We start from the raw sequence: 25,877 nt of genomic DNA, 5'->3' as shown, positions 1-25,877 counted from the left end.
TGTGGCAGCCGTCCCCACCGCCCCGAGCATTCTCCTTCCCACGCTTCCTCTTCGTTTCTCTGTGCTGGTCAAGGTTAATTTAGAGCCAGGTGTTGTCCGGGCAACAGGGCCAGATCGGACTCCCACGGTCACCCTGCTTGTCCCTCTCCCTCAGTGCTGAGATTATACTAGAATAATACGGGTTTAGACTATTTCCAAACTGCTTCAGAGAGATAAGCTTCCTAGCCTGATGTAACCAGGTATTTTTCAGACACGAGAGCCAGGGCCTTGGCATTTCGTTGTTACAGTAGTGAGCAAAGGAAATCTTGAGTCCTCCTTCCAAACAACTCAGGAAAACGGGAACACGGCAAACTGGTAAGTCCCTGCAAGTTTCCTTCCCCTTGGAAGTCAGCCACTGCTTCCCATTCTTAGGGTCAAGGTGCTCGAATGTTCAGTCAGGTGCTTCCTTCCTTCCCACTTTCCAAATCTGAATACCAGAGCTGGAGGAAAGGAAGTGCTGGCAATTAAAAATCACTGTGTCGAGCTAGGAAGCACATTCCCAGACTCATCCGAGGACAGACTTGAAGAAATTGTGTTTATCGGAGCTTTGAAATCACTTTAACAAAACGTATGCTACAGTGCGTTCTGTTTCTAAGCATAAATTTCCTTTAGTTTCAAATTCCTTTTTTATATTTTATTTTATTCTAATTGTTTTCCTCTTTATTCTAGAATGAACCTAAACGCCTAAAAAAACAGCTTCCCAAAATCCTGAAACTCCTGAAACCAGATGATAGGATTCTGATTGTGGGGACAACTCAGCGTCCTTTCGATGCTGAACTTCAGTCGTTTTGCAGAGTTTACCAAAAAATTATTTTGATTCCCAGACCAGACTATGCTTCCAGATACGGCAAGTATCCCAAGCCCCTTCCCACGTGCAGTGACAGACTAGGCCATCTGCTGTGTGCTTGTGGGCACGAGGCCAGCAGGGTGGCCTCATCCCCCAGTGAGCACCGAATGGCTCAGAGGAGCCCGTGCACTGCGGCGTGTGCACCTGGCCTGAGAGCAGAGCGCTGGGTCAGGAGAGCAAAGCCACGTGCCTCTGTTCTGTCTTTACCCAAGACAAAGGGAAACTGGATGGGGACTATTATTTCTGGCCCCGATGGTGACAAAGGCCCTCGTGGGTGCTCATTTTTCCTTTGACAGGTAGATTAGGATCACTCATCTTATACTGGTGGTGAGGGTGTCTTTCTCACAGAGCACCATTTCTTTTCACCAGGTTGATTTCTTTTTTCCAGTCTCAAAGTTCAAACACTTGGGCCGGCCCAGTGGCGCACTCGGTAGAATGCGGCGTTTGGGAGCGTGGCGGCCCTCCCGCCGAGGGTTCGGATCCCATATAGAGACCGGTCTGCTCACTGGTTGAGCGCGGTGTGGGCGCAACACCGAGGGTCACAATCCCGTTGCCGGTTGCGGTACGGGCGCAACACTGAGGGTTGTGATCCCATTACCGGTCACGAAAAAAGACAAAAAGGAAAAAAAAAAAAAAGTTCAAACACTTGTTGGCTTACTTAAAATAAACATTAAGTACAACAAGAGCTTACTTTTTCAATTCTTTCTTTTTGAGTAGACAGATTCAAAACCCCTTTCTTTTGAAACATTTTTAGATGGGAACAACACACAGCTGTGCTCCTGAGAGGTAGTGCAATGAGATCAAAAAGAGCCGTGGGATTTGGGATCCTGGGAGACCTGGCCCGGGATCCCAGCTCTGCCGCTGAGTAGCTGGATGACCTTGACTGGTCAGTTGACCTTCTGAGCCTCCACGTTCTCTTCTGCAAAGCAGGAGGACTGTCCACCTCCCAGGGCTGTTGTGACCCTCCTCTGACATGGTTAGCAAAACACCTAGCACTATGTCAGCCCCAGGAGGACACGGGCACTGGCGCTGATGGTGGAGATGTGGGAAGACGTGTGGGTCGTGGAGGAGGAAATGCCAGGTGGGGAGTGGCAAAGGGGACCTGGGAACAGTGCTGCTGCCGTTTCTGTTATCAATTGCTGTATGAAAACCTCCTCAATGGCTTAAAACAGCAAATTATTCCCCACGGTGGTTCTGAGGGTTGACTGGGTTCAGCTGAGGTGTTCTCTTGAGGTATCTCACCACTCTGGAGTCGGATGTCAGTGGGGCTCTAGTCATCGGAAGACTGGGTTGGTCTGGACGTCCAAGATAGTTCCCACATGTGACTGGAGTTGGTGCTGGCCGCAGGGGGAGCTCAGTGGGGCTGTCGACCAGAAGCCTACACCTGGCCTCTGCACACATGGCAGCGGGGCTCCAGGAGGGACTGTCTCACAAGCACACATCTCAGGAGGCTCAGGCAGCAGTTGGAAGGATTCTGTGACCCAGACTCACAAGTCACACTGGCCCACCTTCACCACACTTTACTGGCCAAGAGGAAGATACAGGACCAGCCCAGATACAAGGGCAGTGGATGACACAGGGTGTCAGTCCCATTAGTGTGGCTCATGGAGGGTCCATCTTCAGCACCGTGTCTTTGCCCACCGCAGTGGTGGTGGGAGTCATGGGAGATTTGATATTGAGATGATGGTGGCGATGTCAGTGTTAGAAACAGCAGAGATGGGGGGAGGGGCGGGGCAGTAGGGAGGGCACGGTGCTAATGGAGGTGACGGTGGTCACACTGGCAGTAGTATAAAGTTGGTGGCAGTGGTGGCAGTGTGGGGGTGAAGCTGGAGAGGTGGGAGATGTGGTGGTGACAGTGGTGGTGGTGTGTGGCCACACTGGGAGGTTGGTGGTAATGGTCGTGGTGGTTGCCTGATGATAATGGAGGGGATGGTAGTCACAGTGTCGATAGCGTAAAGGTGGTCGTGGTGGTGTGGGAGCAGTGGTTGGCATTAATGGCAGTGATTCAAATGATTAGGTTAGACTTGGTTTCTATGAATCCTTCTCCAATCACATTAGTGCCACCAAAACAGAGGGGAGATATGGTCCTATCTGGTTGTTCATAAGTTCCTGGTTAGTTTTATTTGCTAAAAGAACAACCCTCCCCTCCCTATGAATTACAACTGCTGGCTTATAAGCCACTCTACTTGCAATGTGTGCTTATTTCTATCTTGATAAATTGTGACCCTGGCTTCATAAATCAATATTATACACAAAGTACAGGAAGACTTTGGGCCCAGTTATTTCTCCATCCATCTAGCAGCTTCTCCACCTTTTAGGGCCTCATACCCCTTCACTGGATCCTTTGCATCCAGACAGCATCAAAAGAAAAGAGGAGAGACAGCATGGAGGATACCCAGGAGACTGTGATTACCAGACCCAGAAGGGCCCATATGGCACTGGCTGGAACGAGTCACATGGCCCCCAGGGCTCAAGGGAGCAGGAGGGTCTGGGTTCTCCCACTCTCCTCTCTCATGCTCTCCTCTTGTTTTCTCTCTTCTTCTTTTGTGTTATATACATATTTTAAGCTATCTCAATGGAATAAGGTGGGGTATTATTAATTTCAAGGGGCTAGAGAATGATTCTTTTTTTTTTTTTTTTTTTTTTTTTACTGACCGGCAATGGGATCACAACCCTCGGTGTTGCACCCGCTCCGCGCTCAGCCAGTGAGCGGGAACCGGCGCCCACATGGGATCCGAACCCTCGGCAGGAGCGCTGCCACGCTACCAAGCGGCGCACTCTCCAGTGCGCCACCGGGCCGGCCCTAGAGAATGATTCTTGATTTTGGATGGAACAGCTTCGATTGCTTGACAAAACTGTAAGCCCTCGAAAAATGAAGCTGTTGAAGTATAGCGCTGGCAATTTGGTTGTTTTGATCGAATGCCAGGCATCTCTAAGGACTGAGGTCACATGGCAGATTCCTACCTGAATCTCCTCCCAGTGTTATCATGGGAGAGGAAGGAAGACGTGTCCTGCACCTGTGTGCAGATGGGAAACCTACATACAGTGCCCTCCTGGGTGCAAGGTTCTGTCCGCTAAACCTCATGCTTCTCACGTATTTCTTTCTTGGTGGCTGATTTGTTCAGGCTGCCATTCTTGGTGACATCATAAACGCTGTCCAACATTTCCTCCAGTGACCTTGGAGTTTTCATCACCGCCACGGCAGGGGCATCCATCTTAAAGAAAGACTGTTCCTGTCTCTGCAGTGATCAAAAGTGTTCTCTTCCAGCCCATCGAGCACAGGCTGCAGATCCATAACCTGGGCCATTGCCTGGCCATCTATCTACCAGCAGCAGAGTGCCAAAGGTGTGCAGGAATACTCACCATCCCACATCTCAGATTCCTCCAGGCAGTGTGGGGAGTGGCAGTTCTGAGAAGTGGAGGGAGGATCAGCCTGAGGAAACACAGTCCTTAAGGTTTACCAAACATGTAATTCAATATCTACTTCCTGGCCCCCAAATCAAGCTGTCTCTGCAAAGAAAATCCACCCCTAGGTTGATTAATGCCATGTCTAGTGCCCAGAAATGCCCCTGGGCTTCCTTCTCTCCACATTCCTAATGCTTCCCTCCTCTTGCCTCTCTTCCCTAGAGTCTGTTTCGCTAATAACCCAATTCATCACAGGCCCCACCTGGTCGATGAGTCCAGTGTATGTATGTCTCCAGATTTTTCTGGGATTCTAGGCTTCAGAGGGTCAGTAGTTCACCCAAATCACATTATTCACCTCCTTCCTTTTGTAAAGTCCCAAATAAAAGTGAGTGTTAAGATACGACATCATCTTTAGCATTAGCCAGGAAGGAATCAATTGGGAGTGTCAAAAGCAGATGAAGGGAAGCTGAAGACCAGATTCTTTTCAGTCTAAAGAAAGGAAAGAGAATGTAGATTTGTCTGAAGAAGCGAGAAGCATTTTGCATCCAAGAGAGGAAAGTAAAACACAGTGCTGGGCCCAGCGAGCCCCAATGCTGCCTTTGGCATTGTGAGACCCTGGCCTGAGTCCTTGCCAAAACACCCATTGCCAGTCCCCAAGGTTTGTGCGATTGTGCCCACCTGAGCTCCTGGGCCAGACTCTGCAGCCTGTTGGTGGCTCCAGTGCTCCCATCTCAACTGAGCCCCCCATGCTGTAACTGACTCCACACCTGACACCTCCTTGGGTCCCAGAGCAGCTTTTCAAGTGTCAAGAATTCATGAGTGGGTGGCTTTGTAAAAGCAATAGAAGCTATTCTTTTAAAACCAAGTAAATTGAGCTCATCGACCGCAAACAGGAAGTCAAGCCTTGTTCTCTTTCCCATTCTCTGGATCTTAAGATGACCGTGGACATGTGGACAAGTCCCACCATAGCTGTGCCCGCCCCACAGAACTCTCTTACTGCACCTCCATTTAAAAAATGGTGATCTTTGGAAACTAATCAAGGCTTTATGTATTTTGAGAAATCTCAGCCAAAACTCTATGTGAATACCAAGTACCATATATTTTAGATGGTCAATAGTATATTTACATGTACACATTATACCAGAGTAATTGTATTCCATTATTGATGAATCTTTACTTGAGAGATTTCTCACGTTGGAAGGTCAAATGATCGGGGCAGGAAACTGTCAGGGCCATGACTGTCGTAGCTTAACAGGGAGGTGAGGGAGAGAGTTGGATATTGGGGAGCACTTGGCCCTCACTGCTTGCCCACTGATAGTTCCACTTCCTGCCACTGGTAGGAATTTTGCCTACGCATGCCCAAGGCTGAAGCTGTTCTGAGCTCCCAGCCTGGGGAATCTACTGGGTCTTCAGCTTTAGGGTCCTCAACTGTGAATCTCCCACAAATGTGTTCTCAGCTTCCAGAGTCACCATGCAGACCTGTTGGTACTCTTTTTCAGATGTTAATTTATTGGACAGAAAACATGCCAGATCTCAAATGATGGTGTTGTCTAGTTGTTGTTATCATGGGTTATATTTTCTGCTAACTATACAACAGTTATATTCAGATAAGGATAATCCTCACCTGGGAAGTTTATTGCAATAAATGCTTACATCAAAAGAATGGAAAGATTTTAACTAAGCAACCTAATGCTACACCTCAAAGAACTAGAAAAACAAGAACAATTCAATCCCAAAATTAATAAATGGAAAGAAATAATTAAGATCAGTGAGACAAAAAGTTTGGTTTTTTAAGAAGATAAACAAAGTAGATAAGCCATTAGCTAGGCTAACTAAAAAAAGAAGAGAGAGGACCCAAATAAAATCAGGAATGAAAAAGGAGACATTACAACCAACACCACAGATATACAAAGAATCATTAGAGACTGCTATAAAGAACTGTATGCCAACAAATTTGAAAACCTGGAGGAAATGGATAAGTTTTGGGACACATATAAACTACCAAGGCTGAACTAAGAAGAAAACCTGAACAGACAAATAACAAGCAACAAGATTGAAGCAGCAATCAGTACTCTCCCAACAATGAAAAGCCCAGGCCTGGATGGCTTTACTACTGAATTCTACCAAACCTTTAAAGAGGAATTAATACCAATTCTCTTCAAACTGTTCCAAAAAATTGAAACAGAGGCCATTCTTCCAAACTCATTCTATGAAGACAGCATCACTCTGATATCAAAACCAGATAAAGGTAGAACGAAAAAGAAAAAGAAAACCATAGGCCAATATCTCTGATGAACATAGACATAGAAATCCTCAACAAAATATTAGCAAACAGAATACAGCAACACAACAAAAAAATTATACACTGTGATCAAGTGGGATTCATCCCAGAACTGCAAGTATGGTTCAAGACATGCAAGTCAATAAATGTGATTCATCACATCAACAAAATCAAAGACAAAAACTATATGATTATCTCAATAGATGCAGAAAAAGCATTTGACGAAATTCAGCATCGCTTCATGATAAAGACTCTCAGCAAATTAGGTATAGAAGGAAAGTATCTCAACACAATGAAAGCCATATATGACAAACCAACTGCCAATGTCATCCTGAATGGGGAAATGCTGAAAGTTTTTCCCTTAAGGACAGGAACAAAACAAGGATGCACACTCTCTCCACTCCTATTTAACATAGTATTGGAAGTATTATCCAGAGCAGTCAGGCAAGAGAAAGAAATAAAGGGCATCCAGATTGGAAAAGATGAAGACAAAGTGTCCTATTTGCAGATGATGTGATCCTATATAGAAAACCTAAAGACTCTGCCAAAAAACTCTTAGTGCTGATAAATGATTTCAGTAAAGTTGCAGGATATAAAATCAACATGCAAAAATCAGTAACATTTTCATAGTCCAACTAGCAGAGAAAGAAAGCAAGCCCATTTACAATAGTCACAAAAAATAAAAAATAAAAAATAAAATAGGAATCGATCTAACCCAGGAGGTGAAAGATCTCTACAATGAGAACTACAAATCACTGTTGAAAGAAATTAAAGAGGACACAAAAAGATGGAAAGACATTCCATGCTCTTGGATTGGAAGAATTAACATTGTGAAAATGTCCATACTACCCAAAGTGATCTACAGATTCCATGCAATTCCCATAAAAATACCAATGACATTCTTCACAGAAATAGAAAAAAACAATTCTAACATTCATACAGAACAACAAAAGACCCTGAATATCCAAGGCAATCCTGAGCAAACAATAATAATAAAGCAGAAAGCATTACACTACCTGACTTGAAATTATACTACAAAGCTATAGTAACCAGAACAGCATGGTACTCGCATCAAAACAGACACTCAGACCAATAGAACAGACTAGAGAACCCAGAAATAAATCCACATACTCAGAGCCAACTAATATTTGACAAGGGCAACAGGAGCATACATTGGGGAAAGGATGGCCTCTTCGATAAGTGGTGCTGAGAAAACTGGACATTCATATGAGAAGAATGAAACTAGACCTGTACCTCTCACCATATACCAATATCAACTCAAAATCAATTAAATACTTATATGTAAGACCTGAAACTATGAAAATACTAAAAGAAAACATAGGGGAAACACTTCAGGAGGTAGGACTGGGCAAAGACTTTATGAATAAGACCAAAACCAAAGGCAACCAAAGGAAAAATAAACAAATGGGATTATATCAAACTAAAAGGCTTCTGCACAGCAAGAAAAACAGTTAACAGAGCAAAAAGACAACCTAAAGAATATGAGAAAATATTTGCACATTATGCATCTGACAAGGGAATTAATATCCAGAATATACAAGGAACGCAAACAACTTAACAGTAAAAAAAACAAGTAACCTGATTTACAAATGGGCAAAGGAGCTGAATAGACATTTTTCAAAGGAAGATATATTGACATTTCTCAAAGGCCAACAGACGTGAAAATATGCTCAACATCACTAAGTATCAGGGAAATGCGAATCAAAACCACATGGAAATATCATCTCATGCTAATTAGACTGGCCATTATCAAAAAGAAAGAGAATAACAAATGCTGGTGAGGATTTGGAGAAAGGGGAACCCTCCTGCACTGTGGACTGTAAATTGGTGGAGCCATTATGGAAAATGGTATGGAGTTTCCTCAAACAACTGCAAGTAGAACTGCCATATGATCCAGCAATCCTGCTGCTGGGTGTACAGCCGAAGGAATGGAAATCATCGTGTCAAAGGGACACCTGCACTCCCATGTTTATCACAGCTCTATTTACAATAGCGAAGAGTTGGAACCAACTTACATGTCCATCAATGGGAGACTGGATGAGGAAAACGTGTTACATGTACACAATGGAATACTGCTCTGCCATAGAAGGGAATGAAATTCTGCCATTCTCAGTGACATGGATGAACTAAGAGAAAATTATGTTAAGTGAAATAAGCCAGGCACAGAAAAAGAAATACCTCATGTCCTCACTCATAAATGGGAGCTGAACAAAAAAATAAATACACAAAAAAAGAAAAAACAACAATCACAATAATTCCTTGAACTTTCAAAAGGAGAGAACAGAACTGAGGCCACCAGAGGTTTGAAAGGGGGAGGGGGGGGGATTAGGAAGAAGTTGATAAAGGGCCACAAAAAATGTTTACATTGTGTAGTGATGTTATAAACAAATAAAATAAAACATTGTATTAAATTTTCTAAAAAAGGATACACCTGCTACAATCTGTCTTTACACAAAGTGCTTTGGAATATGCTGTAGTTTATTTCGTATCTTTTATAATTGATGTTATAATTAAAGTTAGGAAATTGATGACAACAGTAATACAACTTCAGAAAATACAAACTGTTGCACTTACTTCTCACACCAGCCTAAGAAGTAACTCTTTCCACTCCTGTTTTATAGATAAGACTAATTTGGGCTCAAACTCAAATTAATTCACCAAGGCAGTAGCGGAGTGGATCCAGGGGCTAGATGATGCTTTAGGCTAGTCGCGGAGTCCTGCAGCCTGTGCTGGCCTCACTGCAGGGCTCCAAAGCCTTGGTGCCTTGCCTTCCTCAGCTTGTAAAACAGACATTTGCCCTTGGCAACATTTACCCTTTCCAGCAACTCAGCGCAGCCACAGGGCCACGCCCCCCACCAAAGAGACAGTGCAGGTGAATTGCTGGAATAACTCATGGCCCAAAGCCGGACTGTCTGATGAGAGTCATAGTTACATTCCCAGCCATTTTATCCCTTTAATAGACCATTTAATTTTCTCAGCCATTTTTGGATCAATGTATTTGGATGATGTAGTCATTTAACAGACCCAGAATTAACTCTTTACCAGAGCTGACAATACTCAGATCATGCAGTAATGGTCATATTTAAAGAACTGTTTCAAATATTCCTCCAAAAAAGTCAAAATGCTTTAGAGACGTTTGAGCAGATCATCTCAGGGCCAAGACTGATGTGTGGCATGGATGGTCTTGTGATGTGTTCCCCCCATCACTGTCCGGATACAATTCAATAAGTTACAGCAAATGTCATTTACTTCCCTTGAAGCTCTCTTCACAGAAGGAACGTAGTTCTCCAAATGTAATATTACTTTAAGTGTCGTACAGGGGTTCATTCTATCTCTAATGTTAAGCATCAAGAATTATTTTGTAATTCATTTACACAACATCCCCGTGTTCTAATAGAAATCTCTCATTTACCCTAGGTCCCCCTAACCCAGAGAACAGGCATTCATCTGTTGAATTCCAGCCAACTAGGGCATGTCTACAGTTGTGGGGGGGTAGAGAGTAAGGGTCAAATTGCTTTATTTAATACAGTGTATACTACAGTGTCTTACACCCAAATGGAACTAATGGTAGCTAATAGAAAATGGAGTCTGCTTTCTAATTCCAGATATGGAAATAATGTAGGAAATGAACTGTACTCGTATAGCTAAATATATATATATATGCTTTAGGTTCCTACTTATCCAAACTCTTTAGAAAATATAATATTCTGAAGAGCAGAGATGCCATATACAAGGGGTCTTCTAAAAGTTCATGGAAGGATTCATATTATCTCTTTTTTTTTTTTTTTGTCTTTTTTTCGTGTCCGGCAACAGATCGCAACCCTCAGTGTTGCGCCCGTACCGGACCGGGACCGGCAACGGGATCGCAACCCTCAGTGCTGCACCCACACCTCGCTCAGCCAGTGAGCGGGAACCGGTCTGTATGTGGGATCCAAACCCTCGGCGGGAGCGCCACCGCGCTCCCAAGCGGCACACTGTAGCAGTGTGCCACCAGGCTGGCCCATATTATCTTTTTTTATTATTATTTTTTTTGACCAGTAAGGGGATCGCGACCCTCGGCATGGTGTTGTCTGCACCACGCTCAGCCAGTGAGCGCACCGGGCATGCCTACATAGGATCCGAACCTGTGGCCTCGGCGCTACCAGCACCGCACTCTCCCGAGTGAGCCACGGGGCCAGCCCAGATTCACATTATCTTTTAACTCAGTTTTTCCACAAACTTTTTGAAGTGCCCTATGTGAATTTCTAATTTTGAAAGTTTGTAAACATGCTTATAATTACCACATTAAAACTATACTGACCGTGGTTCTAATTTTTCCTCGTCAGTTCACAAGGGACTTGTGGACCTACACACCTCAGAGTCACTGATATGTATGTCTCATGGTTCAAGATTCCCCAGAGGACAGCTTTTAGTGATTTGGCTTCCTGCTCATTTGAATTACAAATAAACCGGAGGAGGCTTCTCACGTGCCCCTTCTGTGATGAGACATACCTTTGCAGAGCTGGACGAGCTCTGCTGCTCCATGCTAACCCTTGTCCTCTGTGTCTTTCTTGGATATAACAGTTTTGTGGAAACAAATCATTCAGCGCAACGGAGGAGTCCTTACTAATGCCTTGAACGTCAGTTGCCTGGCCAAGGTCACTGATGGCTTCACCCAAGGACACATTGTGGAAGTGGTGAAAGATGTGCTCACAGACCAGAGGCTCTGGCAGCAGGGTCGTAAGCCACTCACCGCAGGCGAGTTTATTGCAGTGATGAGCAGCATGAATCCGGTGTATCAAGAGGAGGAAGAGAGCTTTAAGGTAAGCCCAACTCCTCGAGGGATAAATCTTCGCAGCAAACTCCCGTCACACTGCCTCCTCCCTCTGCTTTCCTGGTTTTCATGAATTTGAACTCTGACACATACAATTAAATTTGGAAACTTGAAATTTTTAAATCACAAAATCTTTTGAGCCTCAGCAGTAAAATGTCTTTCAAAATATAGGAAAATCATGGTCCATGACCTTATAAATTAACAGCCAAATTGAGGAAATGAGTAGCAGCTTTAAAAGCACTGGATTCACGCACGCACATGCACGCACGCACATGCATGCACGCACACCCTTCTCCTGGTTTTCACTCCATATGGAACAAGCTTTGCATAGAGAAAACCATCCCCTAAGTAGTATATTTCAAATCAGTGCTGTTTTTGTCCCATATGTGCCATGGTACACCTTAGTTTTTATATTTCAGTGCGTTTTCAATAGGAAACTACAAGGGAACTCACCAAAATTTAGTTTTCCAATCTTTGAATAAATTCAGACACGTTCACAGAATTTTTTAGATCCAGAGGAAACTTTGAGAATCATCTCTTCCAACTTCCTCTTCTATAGGAGGACACGAAGCTGCTGAGAGTTACGTAGCTGGTCCAAGGCACACGCAAAGAGAGCACCCTGGTGCCTGCCAAGCCAGAGGGCACTGCTCAGATGCTACTTGCTGTCCTTTAAGTCGCAATGAATACAGTGTGTTTCCTTTCTGTACCTGAAGGTAGTTTCCTTGGCCAACCAGGAAGTCAAGAGAGGAAAATTATGTCCCTGCAATTGAAGCCACCACAGCATTGGTCATGTGATCGCCAGGAGGAGAATTGAAACTCTCATTCGAGGCTCTTATTTCTGGGATCCTGCTTAAGATTAGGAAAATTTCCCTTTACAACGTATCACTTTTCCATCAAGTCTAAAAACTGTTTTCTCCCTGGTCTGCCCCTAATGCTTCAGTGTAAGGTGAAAAATAGTGGTAATAACTATTCCAGCAATAATGGTCTAGCGCAGGGGTTGGCAGACTTTCTGTAAAGGTTCAGACAGTAAATATTTTAGGCTTTGAGAGCCATGCAGTCTCTGTCACAACTGTTCAGTTCTGCATCAGAGTTCAAACGCATCCCTACACCATACGTAAATGAATGGGCATGGCTGGGTTCCAAGAAAATTCTATTTGCAAACACAGGCAACAGGCCAAGTTTGGCCCGTCAGCAATGTTTTGCTGGCCCCTGCTCTAGCAAAACTGAAAAAAAAAAAAAATACTTCCAACTCCAGCTGAGTTTTTGCCAAGCATTTGGATTAATATTCTTCTTAACTATTTAATTCTTGTTTGTATCAGTTGCAAATATTTATCCTCTTCAGGTGATATATCATAATCTCTTCTGAAATTCCCAATTTTTTCTTCTTTCTAAAGTGTTAATTTTCCTCCTCATTTTGAGGAATTAAATTTAGGATGTTAAAATCTACACTTTCTCTTATCTGGGTTTTTAACCTTCCAAAGTGGTCTCCAGAAGCTTTTCCGTGCGTTTTAGGTGTTTGAGGTCTGATCACATCATTCAAGAGGAGGAAATATTACCATTTTATGACCTGGGATGAGAGTGCATGTGCTTCTCACACCCGTTCTTGGAGTATTCGATCAGTTTATCCATTTTTTTAAGGAAAATTAAATCATTTTCCCACTGTTACCCGGTACCTCTTTTTTTTTTTTTTTTTTTTTTAAAAAAGATGATCGGTAAGGGGATCTTAACCCTTGACGTGGTGTTGTCAGCACCACGCTCTCCAAGTGAGCTAACCGGCCATCCCTATATAGGGATCCGAGCCCGTGGCCTTGGTGTTATCAGCACCACACTCTCCCGAGTGAGCCACAGGCCGGCCCTGTTACCCAGTACCTCTGGTCCATTTCTGCTTCTATCGTAGCACCAGTGCTGGGCACAGTGCCTGGCCCCAAGTAGGTGTTCAAGAAATTTGTTTAATAGCACACTTATTGAGCAGATGGATAATGGAATGACACTGTCACACTCCGAATTATGTGACGCCATTGCTGTAGTTGCTCATAATCTGGCCTATTGTGTTTGCCATGAAAAATTTTACCTAATTGTGCTTCTGACAATGTGTCAGACTAAGATCTTGCAGATTCCGCAAACACATTCTTCCCTCCTCCTTTGGCATGATGGAGAAAATACTTAATGATGCTGATGACAATCATAATAACGTTAGCTAGTACTTACTGGCTGCTTATTCCATACCAGCCACTGTATTAACTCATTCAGACCTCACAACCCCCCTATTTTGTAAATAAGGACACTGAGTTATAGAGAGGTGTGGTAGGCAGAATAATCACCCCTCAAAGATGTCTATGTCCTAACCCCTAGAACCTGTAAATATGTTAGGTTAGATGGCAAAGGGGAATCAAGGTAGCAGGTAGAGTAAGGATGCTAATCAGCTGAACTTAAGATAGATTATCCTAAATTATCCTAGTGTGTCCCATGTAATGATAAAAAGTGGAAGAGGGAATCGGAAGAGAGAACCAGAGAGATAGCAGCTTGAGAAGGACTCATCGGTACTTCAAGTAGCCCAACGTTGCTGGCCTGCAGATGGGGTAGGGACCTCAAGCCAGAAAAGCAGGTGGTCTCTGGAAGCTGCAAAAGGCAAGGGAACAGATCCTCCCCTAGAGCATCCACAAAGGAACACAGCCCTGCAGACACCTAGACTTTAGCCCATTTCAGACGTCTCACCTACAGAACTGTAAGATAATAAATGTGCTGTTTTAAGCCTCTAAATTTGTGGTAATTTTCCATAGTGGCAATAAGAAAAAAGCAATGCAAGAGGCAAAGTAACTTCATTGCAGATCACACAGCTAAAAAGCAACAGAGCTGAGGGCCGGCCCGGTGGCGCACTGCTATAGTGCGCCGCTTGGGAAGCGCGGTGGTGCTCCCGCCAAGGGTTCGGATCCCACATACAGACCGGTTCCCGCTCACTGGCTGAGCGGGGCGCGGGAGCAACACCGAGGGCTGTGATCCCGTTGCCGGTCCTGGTCCGGTACGGGGGCGACACTGGGGGTTGTGATCCATTGCCAGACACGGAAAAAGACAAAAAAAAAAAAAAAAAAAAGCAACAGAGCTGAAATTCATACCTCATTCTCGTCAATTTTATTAACTATATTCTATAATATGTCTCAATAAGTTAAGAGTTCATCGCTTTAAGAATTTGGCCAACTCACAGAATCGAGGCTAAAAGAAGGAAGAGGAAATCCCCAAGTGCCAGAAGCAAAGGTAAATCTCAAAGACAGGAACAACCATATGAGATAATGTGTTGGTGGCCTAGGGGAGTATAAAATCCAAACACAAAGACATCCTTAGCTGCACATAAGATAAAATGCTGGAACCACATGAAACTGGGACACTTGATAGGCTGCAACAAAGAAGCATCATGGAACTTGTGATCTTCTCAGGGCTCTGGATGGAGAACAAAGGTGTTCCATAAGAAATCAAAACCCAGGTCTATGCCATGCACATCAAGGTTCCAAATTTATAATCTTCAGTGGTGCCAGAATCCCAGCACCAATTATAAATATATTAGTATTTTAACTTGGGATTCTGGTACCATGGAGGTAGTATATAAATTTGAAACCTTGATGTGTATGGCATAGGCTTTCAAAATATTAATATTTTGAAATATTAATATATTTCAAAAAAATGATATGGTATCATTAAAACTCCTAAAGTCATATCAAAAGCAAATGTAAAAACCACTCTGTATGGACCTTTGTCCAAGTCAGGATACATAGGACTCCTACAGGAAACGCTACTCTTGCTAAAGGTGAACTCATAAAATAAAAAAATTATGAGCTGCAAGGAAATAATCTACCAGGGGGAGAGTCAGCAGATACAAATAACAGAATTAGCACCTCTAAGAACTTGAGATAATAAAACATTCTAAAAGAGACAACAAAATAAGTATGTTTAAATTATTAAACACCAGAAACATTATGGGGGAAAAAACAGAAAAATTTGAAAAAGAACCAAATAGAACTTATGATAGTGAAAAAATATAGTCATTAAAGTTAAAAACTCAATGAATGGGTTATCTGTGAATTAGACACAACTAAAGAGAAAATAAAAGAACCAGAAAGGGGAGCAAAGAAAATTGCCTAGAATGGAGCATAGAGAAAAATAGAGAACAGAAAACAAAGAGAGTTAAGAGTCACAGAAGATAAAATGACATTATAAAACCTGGTTATGTATTTGGGTTTAGAAGACCTTGTAGAAGCAACCTCAGAACTGCTAAGGAGGGAAGAGTAAGGAGAGAGATAAAGACCAAAACAGAACCTCCCCCTCAAAAGGAATCTGAAAATCAAAATCTCAAAACATTTTAAGAAATCTAATGCTAAGTACAATCTGAAAAAATGTTTAAATTAATATAATTAAGATGTTCAAGAAAATAAATGAAAGTATGACTTCCATTAGAAATATATACAAGGTTTTGAAGCAAAGACAGACCAAAAGGGCGTAAGAAGAGATCATTATGAAAAAATTATTAAAATAAAGCTTAGAAATGAAAAAATATATAATTAACATCAAATGGCAAGAAAATAAAAGAGATATGAACTCTAAACCAGATATGGTCACAGAGCAATTTGTGAACTGGAAAATATCCTGGGGAATAACCCCAGAAGTCAGCACAGAAAAACAATAAGATAAAATTCATAAAAGTAAAGTTTCATGAAAGATTGGTTGAAAGACACTGACATTCAACTAATAGAAGTTCCAAAAGGAAAGAATACAAGAAATAACCTAAATGTCCATCAACAGATGATTGGATAAAGAAAATGTGGTATATATTCATAATGAAATACTACAAAGTCATAAAAAAGACTTTAGTATGACTATATAAAGTCAGACTATAGTATGACTTTATAAAAAAATTTCTTCTGCCATTTGCAGCAACATGGATGAGCTTGGAGAGAATTATGTTAAGTTTAATAAGCCAGGCACAGAAAGACAAATACCATATGTTCTCACTCATGTGTGGAAGCTAAAAAAGTTGATCTCATAGAAGTAAAGAGTAGAGGGGTGGTTACTAGAGACTAGTAAGGGCAGGGGGAGGGTGGTCAACAGATAGAAAACAGTAGAGAGATAGGAAGAATAAGATCTATAGCAATATAGGGAGACTACGGTCAACAGCAAATGACTGTATAACTTCAAGTAGCCAGTTAAGATGCTGAATGTTCCCAACACAAAGAGATGACAGATGTTCAAGGTGGTGTATATGCTAAATGCTCTGATAGGCTCATCACACAGTGTATAAATGTATCCAAACATCATGTTGTACTCCATAAACACATACAATTATCATGGGTCAATTAAGAAAAAAAGAAAAAGAAAAAATTTTTCAGAGACAGAAATAGATTAGAGGTTACCAGGAACAGGGGGAAAGGAATAATTAGAAGTATTGCTTAATGGGTACAGAGTTTAGGCTTAGAATGATGAAAAAGCTTTGGAAGTAGATAGAGGTAGTGGTTACACAACATTATGAATTTCATTAACTCCACACACTACATGTTTTAAAATGCTTAAAATGGCAATCTTTGTTATATATGTTTTACCACAATTTTTAAAAAAACTTTAATAAAAGAAAAAAAAACAAAAGCAGAGATTTATGGAAGATACTGACATTCAACTAATAGAAGTTCTAGAAGAAAAGAATACCAGAAATAACAGAGGAACAATTTTTTCAAGAAACACTTGCTGAGAATTTTCCTGAATTAAAGACATGAGTCATCAGATTAAAAATAAACTGCAAGTAGCCATTAGAACATGTAAGAACAAATCCACACATAGACACATCATTGGGAACCTAAAAAACAAGATGATAAGGTAGTCGGAAAAGCTACCAGATTACCTACAAAGAAACAATTGGGAAATCAGACTTCCCCTTGAAAATAGATGCCAGAAGACAATGAGATCATATCTGTAAAGTACTGAGGAAGATAACTGTCTACCTCATTTTTATACCCAGCTAAACTAGAATCCAAGAGACAGAAGAAAATACAGACATACAAAGACTGCGATCGGTACTCACTCACGGCACCACACAGAGCACTTTGGCAATATCGGGGGAGTGGAAGGTGCTCATGCCCCACAGCCCAGGAATTCTACTTCTGTGTATATGCTCAAGAGAAGTTCTGTCACAGGTATACAAGGAGACATGTAAAAATTGTGAACTTCAACACTGTTCATAATAACAAAGAATTAAAAATGACTTTTATGTCTGTTAATAGGAGAACTAATAAATAACGTGTAGTATAGTCTTTCAATGAAATATTACGACTGTGAAGTTTCAAACCAGATGTTCCTGAGGCTTCAAATAAAATGCAAATGTGGAGAAAAATACCATCACAGGGCCAGTTGCAATCACTAAGCACTTTGGTAGTACTTTGACTCCATGATTTCTGCCACATTTTCAACAGTCTCAGAGTATTCTAGAAGCTGGACTGGTGGCCACTTGTGAACCATGGGGGCCGTTCACATGGCCAAGAAAACTCACACCCTCCGGACATAGTAAGATGCCCAGGAAAATAGGTGACTCGTTTAGGAAGGATTGTTGGGTGGATTTAGCCTGTGGTTATCCAAAACTTAACTCCTCAAGGTGGAAGTTATAAATCGTGCAGAAATACAGGTTGGAAAACCATTAAGAAAGAGTTTGTGTTAAACATGACATTAAATGCCCAAAGTACAGTGGCTGCTTGCCTCTTCTCTGCTTGGCAGGCTTTATTTTTAAGAGCATTCCAGTGAATTTATGTCATTTTGATCTTTTCCTAAATATCTATTTTATTTCAGAACTGGTATGCCAAAACCCCTATGGGTAGAAAGCGAGCCTTGGCATTAACGGGAGGTGGCACAGAAAAGAATAAAGGGAAGAAAGAAAAGAAAGGGAAGAAAGAGAAAAAGAAAAAGTAATGGCTTTCTGAGGAGCCGGCCTTGAGTCTCTCTCTGAGATGGAGACAGCCCAACCCTCCAGAGAGGCGACTCCCCATCGCCCGGCAGAAGCAGCCCCGGGAGGAGACACTGACCGTGCAGCAGGGCCTGGCGCCGCGGCTCGCTGACCACTGCCTGTGCTCGGTGAGGCCCGTGGCAGGCGGGACACCAAGCGAGGGGTCCGAAATAATTGTTGCTATAGCTGGTAATTGTTCTTAATCTATGTAAAGCTTGTATCTAACAGAAATTTACTCTTCACCCACTCCCCAGTCTTACATCAGTCCTATTTGTCAAATTTAAAATTTGATAGTTACAGAATATTCACATTTGATAGATGAGCCATGAGTATATCGTCAGTACACTAACTTTGTGTTAATCCATACACACCGTATATTAGCTTGCACATATTTTGATAAATTAGTTCTTTGCTCTAGTAGTGTATATATTACGTAATGGAATAAAGCTGTTGTTCTGGAATTAACTCAATCATTTGTTTGCTAGAGCTAAAGCAAGATCTTAAAAATGAACTATGTCAACCTCCCGATTTTGAAGATGTGGAAACTGAAGTCCAGGGACACACTGCTCATGTTTGGAACACTGGGGTGGACGTCACTGGCCCAGTCTAGTGCTCTTTGGAAGCAGTGAAACTGGTAGGCCAGTGACTGGACGAAAACCACAACATAAACACGGGGTAAATGCAGAAAAAAGCAAGCCTAAGAGAAGAAGTAAAAAACGATAAATAAGAAAAAGATTAAAGAACAGAAAAGGGTTGGTTAGAGCACGGTGCTGATAACACCAAGGCCCGGGGTTCATTCCCTGTACTGGCCAGCAAAAATAAATAAATCAATAGTAAAAAATAAATTTGAAAGGGTCAGGAGAGAAATTTAAATTTTGTAAGAACACAAAAGGTCCTTGATGCAAGATAACAAGTAACCTGCTTCTAATGTGTGGTAAGGAAACAATCAGAGGAAGGAGACTTAAACTGAGATGGAATGGATTTAATTTGAGTTTTAGGAATGCCCTATCTGGCAGTTTGGGTTTATGCCACAGAAAGTCATAAAATCTCCCACTCTGTATAGGCCAGGTGAGATCTCCACGTTTTCCCAGGATTCCCAATAGCTGGGATCACTAATGCCCAAGAAGACTAGTGGGTTCCAGTGTCTTCTGGCCACCAGCACATCCCCTCAGTCTGTGTGTGTACATAGTAGGCAGTCACAAATTAGGACAGACAGAGACAGCCATAGGCCAATGTGTCCTGCACCTGTCTTTGTCAGTTGCCAGAAAGCATTCCTCCTGAGTCTTCCCTGTTGACCAGACTCTGCTGCTTTCTGGATATCCTTCCATGGAATTGCTTTCTTATCCCAAAAGAACCCTAGTTTCTGCAGACACTGGGCCTGACCTCCCTTCACTCACTTCAGACTATGTCTGGCTAAAGCCCAACATGGCCTAAGAGATAGATGGTCTCCCCAACCTAAACTCTGAGAGCAGTTCATGTCTCCAGGATGGTTCCACCAGATCCTTTCCCATGTCATGGGAAGCAGACATTTCTTGTGACCCAAGAAGAGATTGTCAAGGCTCTAGGATTTGATGTTCATTGCAAAATAATAGGATCTGCACTGTAAAGAAATGAAAAGTAAGGGTAAAAGTAAACAATTTTTTAAAATACCATTTAACTTAGTATTTGTCGAACTAGCACACTTTTTCAGAACTCATACAAATCTGTGTTGGTAAAGTTTAATAAACAACAATTAAATGACAGAAATTTAACTGATACTTTTGCTTTAGAGCAGCATCATTCAACAAAACTTCCTGCAAGGACAGAAATGGTCTAGAACTGTGCTCTCCCCAGAGGAGTAGCCGACAGTCACATGTGGCTACCGAGCATTTGAAATGCAGCTGGTGCAGCTCAAGAACTGAATTTTTAGTTTTTTTTTAATGTTGGTTTAAATTTAAATAGCCACATGTGGCTAGTGTGACTAGTGTATTGGGCAGTGCAACATCAGAGGAATGTGAGCCTTGAACGTAGCGAGGGTGGCCTACGTATCCCTTCAGCCCACTCCCTGTCTTCTCCCAGCCCACTAACGTCGAGACCTGCTTTCCCCCAGACACTGCTTTCTCCCAGATGATGACTTCCCGCCCTTCCCAGGCTGGGCTTGTGCTCTAGTTCCACATGGGGCCTTGGGCCTGTCTAAAACCTTGGCTAGTGTCAGCCAGCACCCCCTCCTGGTTACCAGGGACCGTGACGTGGCCTCGTGCCCAGGGGCCTTTGGCCCTGTTGGTGGAGGCTGCTGTTCTGCAGTGCCCACCGAACAGACCCTTATATGCCACTCGCTGCTGGCTCCACAAGAGCCCGGCACTGCATAGCTCACGCATGCTGGCACTTACGGCCTCCTGCTCTGCTTGAGGGGGGTGCGTATGCATGTACACCCCCCCACACACACACGTGTACTCCACCTTTTTACACAAATGGTGACACACCGTATCTCTTTTTCTTTTTTTTTTAAATATTATTTTTTTACATTCTATGCTGCTGTTGCAGAGCAGTTGAGAGGGAGAGGAAGAGGGGAAAGAGGAAGGAAATGGGACAGAAGGAGGAAGTAGGAGGGGGAATTGAGGCCTGTGGCACCCTCCTCATTCCCACAGGGAAGACCAGGGGGCTTCTCGAGGTGGCTTGGTCATTACTGGGCTGGGTGTAGATGTCAGGGGGGTGTGGCAAAAGCTCTCATCCCCCACGACCCCAGCTCAGGAACCAGGGGCCCTTCTTGCTGCAGCTTGGTGGTCGTTGCTGAGCTGGTTGCAGGTGTTGGGGGGCATGGCCAAGGCCACCCACCACCCCAGCTTCAAGAGCCTGGGGTGCTTCCTGCAGGAGCTCAGTGGTCAGCACTGGGCTGGTTGCAGGTGTTGGGGGAGCATGTCTGAGGCCCTTGACCCCCACCACCACCCCAACTCAGGAGAGCCTGGGGCACTTTCCTGTGGCAGCTTGGTGGTTGCCACTGGGGTGGTTGTGCATATTGGGGGTGTGTGGCCAAGGCCTTTGGCTTCCATCCTCGGGACTGATTGCGGGTGTCAGGGCAGCATGGCTGAGGCTCCCGACCGTCCCCCTTTTCTGGCTTGGTAGCCCAGGGGACTTCCAGTACTTCTAAGTGTTACAGGTGTTCTTTGGTGAAATGAGACCTTTACTAGTTAATATAAAACTCTGTCTCTGGTTATGGGTACTTTGTTTTTCTTTCAGTTCTGGGTTGTATTATTTGCTGTTCCCACCACTTAAACTCTAATTTGTTGTCCTTTGCTTACTTCTAAAATGGGGGAACTTCCGGTAGGGACCAGTACTTGAGCCCTGTGGTTGAGCTAAATTGCCACCTTGCTGTAGATTCCCTGGGGAAAGCTTCTTGTGAAGCTTAGGTTTTAAGGGTTGACTTTATAGGTAATTTTGGGTCTAGTGAAATCCAGTGCACCTGTATAGAAACTATGGTCTGGGCCTGAGTCTTCTCATCAGACTGCACCCCATGAGATTCTGTATTCCTGACCAGTCTCCTCTGAGTGGTCCTGTGCTGATTTGGGAGCAGATCAGCTGTCCTTGCTGTGCCCCAGTATTCCCCCTGTGGGCCCGTCTCCCCCACCACCCATGCTCTAAACACTTCCCATGGGACAGGCTGTGCTCTAGTCCCTCACGATGACTCACTGGCCTCTAAGTGGCTCCTTTTTTTCAGCTGTTGTGGCTCCTCATTCCTATGCAGGTCCACAGGAACCCTGTTAGTGGTCTTGCTAGCCTGGGAGCCACCATGACCCTCTTCTCCCCTGCTGCCTCCAAGCAACTTCATCCAAAAGGCACAGTTGCAGCTTTTGCCACCTCCTGCTCTATGTGCTCAGCAGCTCCAGCCTGGATGCAGCCAGGGCTTGAAATGGTCACAGCAGTTCTTTCTCTCATCATGGCTTCTCCCACCTTCATGAACTCCATAGGTCTCTCCTCCTCTTCCTCTGAGCTCTAGTGGCCCCAGCTTGGCTGTCATTGCTTTTTTATAGTTGTAAATTGGTTGATTTATGGGAGAGAGTGATGCTGGGGACCGTCTATTCCACCATCCTGACCAGAAGTCCATATCTCTTTGTCTACCCCTTTGTTCTTTTTGCCTAGTGATATAGCTTGGATGTTGTTTCCTATCAACACATGTAGATGTGGCCTCATTTATTATTCCTTATATGGCACCCCACTTTATGGATATATTCCATGAAATGCTCTTTGACATTTAGGTTATTTCCACCCTTTTGCTGTTCCATCCATGCTTCAGTGAATGCTCTTATATATCTATATCTATATCTACATATACATCTACATCTATATCTATATCCATGTCTATATCTACATATATAAATTCTGTAGGATAAATTCCTAGAAGAGAGATTACTGGGCCACATTCCCTGTGCGTTTTCATTTTGGTAGACTGTCCTCTAAATAGGTGCTCGTCACAGCACCCGGTTGGGAGAGGGCCTGTAACTCACATTGTCCTCCACAGAGCAGGTGTTCAAACTCTGTGAGCCTGCTGGTGATCCACATTTAAAAGCCAGTCGCAGCTGGCCTGTTAGCTTAGTTGGTCAGAGCGCAGCCTTATGATCACAAGGTCACAGGTTCAGATCCCTGTACCGGCCAGCCACCAAAAAAAAAAAAAAAAAAAAAACCCAGTCTCCCCAGACAGATCCTGCAGCAATGTGCTGTAGCCCTCATTTCTAACTGACGTGGAAACAACAGCAGCACTGGTGAGCGGAATGGACATCGGGCCTCATGTTGGTGGAAGGACAGAGGGACTGGTGGGAAGACGGGACACAGACTTTGGAGTCTGGGAAGGCCTGAGCTATTCCTGGGCCATTATGTGACAATTAGCTCCTTTTGAGCATCTTTTTAAGTGAAGGGGACAGTAATAAATGTCACTAGCCCTCATTAAGGGAACGTTCTATAGACTGGAACATGGTGACAACGGCAGTGAAGTTCTCGGTGGCTCTGCACTTGGCCTGCACTTAGCAATAAGCAGATCCCAGGTCCAAAAACCACTGCCTGATGTCACGGCATTCTCCTGAGACTGTCGGGGCTGAAGTAAGCAGCTTTGATCAAAAACAGCAAGTTAAAAGACCCCACTGCTAAAGAATCTACTTTTGAGTATCTTCCTAAACATATATCCACATTTAATACAAAGACAGGAAATACAGTATGTGGTCACAGGGCTATTTCACAAGAGTGACACTATTTTTAACCACTAATGATGCTGTGAAACCCAAACTACTGAGATAAGTGGCTTCTGATGTTCTTGAAAGTCTTAAAGTTTTCATTTAAGAAAGGCGTGGGATGATGCTAACACAAGCAGAAGAAACAGTAAAAGATCGTGGGTGTGAAACAAGCTGGCAGCTATCTGCACAGGAAGATTCGGAAAACCAAAAGGACCTGAGCCCAAAATACGTGTTTCAGCACCTGAAATCTGCACCTTTAGAATCATTTATTTAATACAGGGTCCCTAACAATTCCGTTCATCAGAATTCACAGCTGCAGCATGGTGTTTTCTCTGTTCACTTTCCATCTTTTAGTGAGCAACTTCTGTGTGTCGTGCTAGGGGCTGCGGATGCAAAAGTGAGCTGCTTCGCACACTAGTGGGAGAGGAGACACTGATGAAATGGTCATGCACATGAACGTACACGGCCAGATCTGCACAGTGGGCATTTGTCACAGGCACCCTGCCTAGTCTAAGGGACCGGGCTGAATGCTGCCTGGCTTCATCTCTGCAAGAACCCTTTTCTTATGGGGAATCTGAGACTTCATGATGAAGTGGCAGGTCTGTCTGATTCTTTAGTTCTTCCTAAGGGCTGCACTTAGTACCTGTGTAATCACCTAGGACAGTGTATTTAAGGCACATGGGATGTGGTGAACACATGTATATCGCCTCACAGATGCTCAGTGAGTGCACTTCTTACATTGGGCTTTGGCCAGGTAAACGGGAACCCAGGAGTGCAGGGGAGGTCCTGGCCTCTGCACTGCACACTCGTTTCCAAGGCAACCACCCGGCTTTCTGAATGTGGCAAACACACACAGTACCCCACTCTTCTTTTGATCAAGAGATTAAGCATCTTAGAAGCAAAGTCTCTGCAGTCAGTTCTTGTGGTGTCGAGCTGGGGCTCTTACCCACCCAGACTCCAAAGCTCGTCCCAGTGGTAGCCCTGGCTGGCTCTGCACGCAGTGTTTGTAATGGGCGTGTGAGGCTTCACCTCGCTGGGCTCCGGTGAGGAGTAAACCACGACAAGCCACACAGTGCAATGCCTGGCACAAGGTGGGTCCTCAGTCACCATCACCTGCTATCCGAGTATTTCTGAGCGCCCAGAGCAGACCTGCCCTGCAGAGCAGGTGCTGGGAGGAGTCTCTACCTTCGTGAGATGAAGGAGCAGCACTGTGATGATAAGGAGGCGGGAAATGGCCAGGGCAGAAGGGTCCTGTGGAAAGCCCTGGCAGAGCCACGCAGAAGCTGGAGACGCTCTGCAGGTGCCCCACCGCCCTCCATCTCAAGCTCTTTCAGTCTGCTCTGTTTCCCTTGTTGGGGGCCATTTTGGGGGTCTGGTTCACCTCTGTGCACCACCTCCTGGATATCCCTGGCTTCATCTCCAGAACGCTTGGCCAGCCTATCTCCCACCCATCCTCAGGCCTCAGCCCACCCTGTCTGGGAAGGAAGGGAGGAAGAAGGTTAACCAGGGTGCTGGGAAGAGGGTCAGAGCTTCCTGGGAAGAAAGCTGGGCTGAGCTGGGCTGGGCTGGGCCCAATTTCACAAACCAGCTGAGTGACCTTGAGACAGTAAAGTCACACACATACATACACATAGACACCATACACACACTCACACATGACAGATCATACACTACACACACATAGACACCATACACACACACACACACACTCACACGACAGACCACACACTGCACCCACATATACACAAATGACATGTATAACCACAGATGACATTAATAAACACACATAGATACAACCACACAAACTGCACACACATACACATGTGCACACATACATACAGACCAACACCACACATACATACACATACCATTCGCTTCACACGTGTCTACATATATGTACATACAGATGTAGAAACACACATACACAGATACACATGCACACACACCCCACACATGCACGTGTACACATTCACACACGCCTCAGGCCTTGTCCTGGGGCTCCAGCAGGATGGAGCAGCCAGGCGGGGACGTGCCCAGGCAGGTGCTCCGGGTGTGTTTACTGTTTACACCGAGTGGATGTGAAAACATCCGCTTCCTGCTCCCCGAGGGAGCCAGAGGAGACCCCAGGTGCAGCAGGAAAGGCTGAAGTAGACACCGGGCTCCCAGCTGCGCCTCAAACACAGAAGGGTGGGAAGGGCCTGCTGCTGCAGCCCCCAGAGCAACGTGGACGGTCGCCACACTGAACAGGGCCCCACCTTTCAACGAGGCTCAGAGAGGCTGAGGGACCGTCCATGTCA

The 25,877-nt window shown here is 44.1% G+C and overlaps 1 protein-coding gene across 1 annotated transcript in view; it reads left to right on the top strand.

The window, feature by feature from the left end:
* Nucleotides 1–18,840, top strand: part of IQCA1 (IQ motif containing with AAA domain 1) — a 172,559-nt gene extending 153,719 nt beyond the window's left edge. The window contains exons 18-20 of the mRNA XM_008574644.1: nucleotides 709–886; nucleotides 11,157–11,395; nucleotides 18,226–18,840. Coding sequence (XP_008572866.1) covers nucleotides 709–886; nucleotides 11,157–11,395; nucleotides 18,226–18,345 — 537 coding nt within the window. The 3' untranslated portion in view covers nucleotides 18,346–18,840. The remainder of the gene's footprint in view (nucleotides 1–708; nucleotides 887–11,156; nucleotides 11,396–18,225) is intronic.
* Nucleotides 18,841–25,877: the final 7,037 nt, after the last annotated feature.

Source organism: Galeopterus variegatus, unplaced genomic scaffold (assembly GCF_000696425.1).
Source record: "Galeopterus variegatus unplaced genomic scaffold, G_variegatus-3.0.2 Scaffold57, whole genome shotgun sequence".
NCBI lineage: Eukaryota > Metazoa > Chordata > Mammalia > Dermoptera > Cynocephalidae > Galeopterus > Galeopterus variegatus.
Note: the sequence above shows the minus strand (reverse complement) of the source record. Positions and strands in the feature narration are given on the sequence as shown.